The sequence below is a fragment of the Gossypium arboreum genome, chromosome 6 (assembly GCF_025698485.1).
Source record: "Gossypium arboreum isolate Shixiya-1 chromosome 6, ASM2569848v2, whole genome shotgun sequence".
NCBI lineage: Eukaryota > Viridiplantae > Streptophyta > Magnoliopsida > Malvales > Malvaceae > Gossypium > Gossypium arboreum.
Genome location: NC_069075.1, coordinates 72,662,748 through 72,668,613, shown reverse-complemented (window position 1 = coordinate 72,668,613; position 5,866 = coordinate 72,662,748). Strand labels below are relative to the sequence as shown.

The 5,866-nt window shown below is 32.7% G+C and overlaps 1 protein-coding gene across 2 annotated transcripts; it reads right to left on the bottom strand.

Annotated features, from left to right (window-relative positions):
- Positions 1-238: 238 nt before the first annotated feature.
- Positions 239-5,312, bottom strand: LOC108486517 (PHD finger protein ALFIN-LIKE 7-like). Of its 2 annotated transcripts, XM_017790607.2 has the most exons (7): positions 5,171-5,312; positions 4,719-4,880; positions 3,951-4,063; positions 3,814-3,846; positions 2,977-3,205; positions 1,027-1,153; positions 239-942 (listed from the first exon to the last, which is right to left on the bottom strand). In XM_017790607.2, exons 3-7 carry the CDS (start codon positions 4,045-4,047, stop codon positions 670-672), a joined length of 759 nt encoding a protein of 252 aa, XP_017646096.1. In that variant the 5' UTR covers positions 4,048-4,063; positions 4,719-4,880; positions 5,171-5,312; the 3' UTR covers positions 239-669. The 2 variants fall into 2 exon arrangements, with proteins under 2 accessions (XP_017646096.1, XP_017646095.1); XM_017790606.2 differs by lacking the exon at positions 4,719-4,880.
- Positions 5,313-5,866: the final 554 nt, after the last annotated feature.

The following is a 5,866-nucleotide window of genomic DNA, read 5'->3' as shown; positions in this document are numbered from 1 at the left end:
TTATAAAATATTATGGATTTTAAATATTACTTACATTAATATTATATATATTATATTATTTGCTTTTAATTATAAAAAATATAATTTACTTGGATGCAACAGTCAAAAAGAAATCTAGTCATAATATAAACTGCCACATGATCCATCCTTTGCCACCACATTGATCTTTTATATTATGTTTTGCTTAGAAAAACTAATCATCAAACTTAATCCAAATCGAACTTTAAAAAAGAAAGTCTTAATCCAAATCTAGCTTGAATGAATAACTTTCAAAAAACAAAACAAAAAACAAAATCCAACCACCATATAGTTCGTAAATTTCAATCTTTGACCCTGCCCAAGACATCATCACTAAATGCAAAATCCCCAAAACAACAAAAAAGAGTTACAAAAATTAAGCATACAGATGAAACCAAAAAGACTGCAGCAACATATATATATATATATTATATTTCTAGCTGCCAGCATGAGTTTAAAACACAATTCCCAACGAAATTAAGCAGAGTAAATGCAAGAGTAGCAAAACTTAAAAATCCCATCTGCAGTCATCGACATTCATTCATCAACTAAAACGGGCTACTCTGTTTTACTTCCAAACTGTAACTACAATTCTATGAACCATGCCTGCTTCGTTTCAACAGAATGTAAGTCCAATTTCTGGACCTACTTTCAAACCCTAGCCCGCTTGCTACTGCAACTTGGGCACTTATACTGCTTGATATGTTCAGCCTTTGCAGGTGTAATCTTCACGCATTTTCCATGGAACCATCTCTCACAGATATCGCAGCAAATCCAGAATTCATCAGTGCCGTAGCTATCCCCACATGCACCACAAGTGGCACCCTGTTCATCATCTTCCTCATCTTCTTCCCCACTCTCATCCTCATCCTTAGATGGTGGAGACATCTTTACCATCTTACCCTGGGGTTCAGATTGGCGAGACTGCAAACAGCAAGGTTATCAATTTGACATTAAATAAGAGAGGTGCATATAAAAGGAATATAAACACAAAAGAATAAATACCACCTTAGCACTTGATTTGCTTTTGCTGCTGCCATTGTGATTTGCAGATTGGTCTTTCAGTTGCTTGACATTTCCTGTGACAACTTCAAATATGGTCGGAAGGTCATTTATCATCTGGAAGAGTCTTTTCCTGCAAAATAAGACAAAAAACCAAGACCACTGCAAGAATGAGGACTATTTTTGCTTCTTCAAAATTCAAATTCCAAATCTCCAACACGAATCCATGTATCCCTTATTTTCAGTTCATTTGTAATCTTTGCCTTCCACTTCTCTATTACAAAAAGAAAAAGCACCAACCAAATGACGAGCCTAAACAATGTATATTCACGTGCCTATGAACATTTATTGAGCTATGGATGCAGGGCATGGCACCTTCATCTAGAGCTACGTTTGAGCATCACTTAGCTATAAACATACGCATATGCATGTAAGCAGCTTCTCTTTAATAGGAAAACGTCGAAGCTTTATGATAGACTTTAGATAGTATCACATAATAATAGTGTTGTCAAGGGCACAAGATGCACTTTAGGTGTTAGAATCCCTATATTACCAGAGGTGCAAGGCAAAAAAAAAAAAAGTACACACCAAATGCTGTCAAGGCGTGTGCCTAGGCATGCCTATGCCTTGCGCCTTAGAATTATTCAACAAAAACACATCAGAGCCCTCCAGGCAAGGCCCATTTGATCAGGTGCACACCTAGTCCGCCTAGCCACACTTTTTTGTAAGTCAATAAGCATAGAAAAAGCCCACCTGATTGAATTTCCCTTCAATTTCTTTTGTTTTTCGTTGTTTCCATTTGACATACCTTTACCAGTAAGAAACGGATCATATCATACTCCATACTTCTCAGCATTTGAGCATTCAACAACAAATAACGACCATAAGGAAATAATGCATATTGACCAATAAAATTATTGCATTTTTTTTAGATATATCATAAGATTTATATTATATATACACACCGACTTGCAAAAGCTCATACATACTGCACTTTCCTCTACTCAGGCTAGCGCCTATAATGTGCCTTGCGCCCTTGACAACATTGTGCTTGGCTTAGTAAAGGCGCAATATGTACATCAGTATGGTTTTTTGTTGTGTTTGTGTAGATATATGGAAATAAGCTTAAGGCATATAATTGATAAATTCTCAACAGTTGTCCAATTTATCATACAATACATGTAGAGTTTTTTTTTTTTTTTGGTTGGCAGAAATGCATGATTTTCTGATGATCCCTTGTTTGTTGTTGAATGATTAAATATTTGGAAGTGTGAGAGTTTTCTTACTACTAAGGTGAAACTGATGTTAAAGTAAGTATGCTTATACGCACTAAGTGCCTGCCTGATCAATGTGCCTAACCCAAAAGGTGTGAGGCGCTTTATTGTCTGGCATTAAGGAGCAGACCTTGACAGCACTGCATAATAATATTCATGTAGTGAAATGGAAAACATCTAATTTAGCCTTTTGGCATCCAAAATCCCCTCTCAAGGCCCAAACTGTGTTCTCAAACTTAGCAAGATGTATTTACACAAAGCGAAAAAGAAAAAGTCACTTCCTCAGGTAAGGCAGAAAATTATCAGCAAAAATGAAGGAAAGAACCAGAATATCTCCAAATTCATCTATTACTAAATTCAAAACAAAAAAGAAAAGAAAATTAAATATAGATTTCCGCAATCATTTTGTCATCCTTAAAATTAGTGCTTTGAATGGTTGACCAATATGGAAACTTTCAAAATAAATTTTTAGTACTCATTTCAAGAGAACCTATTCTAAACCAGAAATTTAAGATCCAGCAAAAGCCAACACAAGAAAATAGAACTAATATTTGATTATGGTAGACAGAGAGCACAATGCAGTCAGCATAAATTGAAAAAATAACCCATGACAATGCAGCAAGAGAGCAGTGAAAATTGAAACTCAAACGTGTGATAGTTGACAGAGAAAAAGCAAACATACCTCTCATTCTTTCCAAACCCAAATCGTGCACCAAAATAGAAAGCAACAGCAAGCAACCACGAATCACTGTGAACTGCAACCAATGATAGCCAGTCCTTCTCCTGCATTCCATCTCTAGCAAAGTTTATGCCCAATGCTGGCTCTGGAAGCTCAGGAGGCACCTCCTCGACAGGCAAGTTAACTTCCCAGGTTTCATTTGGAAGTCCATATAGGCATAAGTTCTCCTTCTCTGAAAATAAATTTGACACGTTCAGGAAAGAAACTAAAACCCAGAATTTTGAAAGATATAAGCTAGCTGAAGTCAATTATAACAAACATATAACACGTTATCAAGTCTTAAGTCATGAAGAACGCACCAGGATAGAAATATTAAATGATAGACTCAAAAATTTCTAGTAAAATATAAATATAATCAAGTAGGAAAATAAATATTCACTTCAACCAAATAGCTATTAACATCACATTCCAGTTGTGATTTGACAAATAGAATCAGAATCCAAACTGCTCCTTGGAATTGAAATTAAGAGGGAAGAATTACGTCCGAGATATCATAAGTGTAATCAAGGAGAGTATGAAAAGCAGCATAATGAAGGCAAAGTGTAATCTTCACCTGTAAATTAAGAGATTGAAACATTTCATTTCCCGTCTTAAGTCAAGCTAAGGTATATTCATTAAAAGACACTATTACACGGCTATAATGAAAAGCAAATCTTAAGCCATGATGGACGAAACCATAATGAAGACCTGATAAGTTATTCTGACTGTAGCATTAAAGAGGACAAGCAGCTCAAATACACAATAATTAAAAAAATATAAAAAGAGCGAAAGTAAACCCACCAGGATCACACTGTTGGTAGAACTTGTCAACATCTGCCATAGAAAACCCAAACCAATTAATTGAATTTCTTTGTGATTTCCGAAACCTGTTTTTTCTTTTCTTTTTTAAAAAAGGAAAAAACTAGAGGCAAACGAACCAGTTGTGAGAGCCTTAATCAAGCCAGAGCGTCTGCCCTTGAAGTCGTTGAAGACCTCTTCCACCGTTCTCGGTATTGGGTGTGGCATACCTTCCATTCCCGTCTCAATTTCTCTTCAAAATTAAAACGTAATACGTTGGGGAAATGCAATATATAGGGGTCTTTCTTTTGAATAGAATTACGGACCAGCAAATCAGAATTAAAGCAAAATCTGAATTAGGGTTTTCGTTGTAGGGTTTGGTGAGGATTGGGATGAGGGGGGGATTTGCTTTAATTCATAATATTTTATGTAATATACTTTGGGAAGAGAGGAGGAGACGGATAACGGAACACAAAAGCCAATTTTAGGCTTAAATGTAAAATTAACTTTCCTTTATCTTCGAGTTATTATATAAAAAATTCCCTTAAAAATAATTTAATAATCAAATTGGTCCCTCAATCAAAAACAATATTCAATTGAGCCCTCAGTCAAGTTTTAAATATTCAATTAAATCCTCAATCAAATTTAAGCTCATCTTTTGACGCTCTTAACGTTGCATGCTAGTGTTTTACCGCATGGAAGATAATTTCTGTTTATATTTGTTTAAAAATCTTTGAAAAATTCAAAATATAAAAATTTAGAATTTTTACTTTTAGAATAGATTTTTAAACATCATAAAAAAAAATATTAAAAATAATAGAAAAATCATTTGAAAATAAAAACATAATTTAAAAATTTTATAAAAATTATAATTATAAAAAGGTGGCTGTGGATATCTTTGAGCTTACCGATGACGCCTTCCCGATTACATACAACGTTCTTCGATGGCTCTGTTAGTCCCAGATTCAGACTCTTTCTAATTAAAATCCTCCACTACATCACCATCATCATCCACTATATTCTCAACTTATAAGCTTGGTTCTTTACTTTGAAACCTCATTGTCTAAAAACTAACCATGAAAAACCAGAGGAAATCAAAAGGCCATAACTCGTAAACATGCAAATAGAATTGGTTTTTTTATTATAAAAACCACCATTTTTATTCCCACATAAAGCAATCAAAATCCATATGAGCGACAAGGCAAATAAAATACCCAAAACTAGGTTTCAAATAGTGATGTCCCGACCACTATCTCGTGGCGACGGCGGCCAACAGAACTCAATAACAATATTTAAGCTTGAAGATCAAGCATATATAGTAGAAATCAATGAAGCTAAAATTAGGGTTTAAAAATTTTACCTCATTTAATTTTCTAGTACGCCTTGAGTAGCAGAGACAGAGCGGCGGTGAGAAACTTGTTTGGCGACGGGGATGTGTTGAGAGAGACGAGAGTAGGTCGGAAAATTTTTGAAGGAAATTTTTATAAAAACATTTTGTAAGTTTTTCCATTTTTCCATTTTTATAATTTTAAAATTTCTAATTTTTTAAAATTTTATTCTATTATTTTAATATTTTATTGTATTTTATAAATTTTAAAAATCTGTTTTAAAAATAAAAAATATATAAATTTTTATATTTTGGAATTTTTAGTATATTTTTATAATTTTTAAATAAATATAATAAAATGACCATATATTAACACATGGCACAACTTTAATGTACCACAAAACGAAATTAATAGTTTAAAATTATAAAAATTACTTGATTGCTTAAATTTAATTAGAAACTCAATCAAATGCTTAAATCAGGACTCAATTAAATATTTTTAATTGAGGGCTCAATTAACTATTAAATTATTTTTAAATGGTTTTTTATTACTAAGCTTTTTTTCATTTAGGTTGTAAAACATTTTATATATATAAATATACTTTAGTACTCATATTTCCTTTATATTCATTTCATTACATATTATATTTATGAAACATTCATAGTAAAAAATTTATATAACAAATATATTTATTAAAGTTTAACATAAAAATTAAAATTTGTAATTAT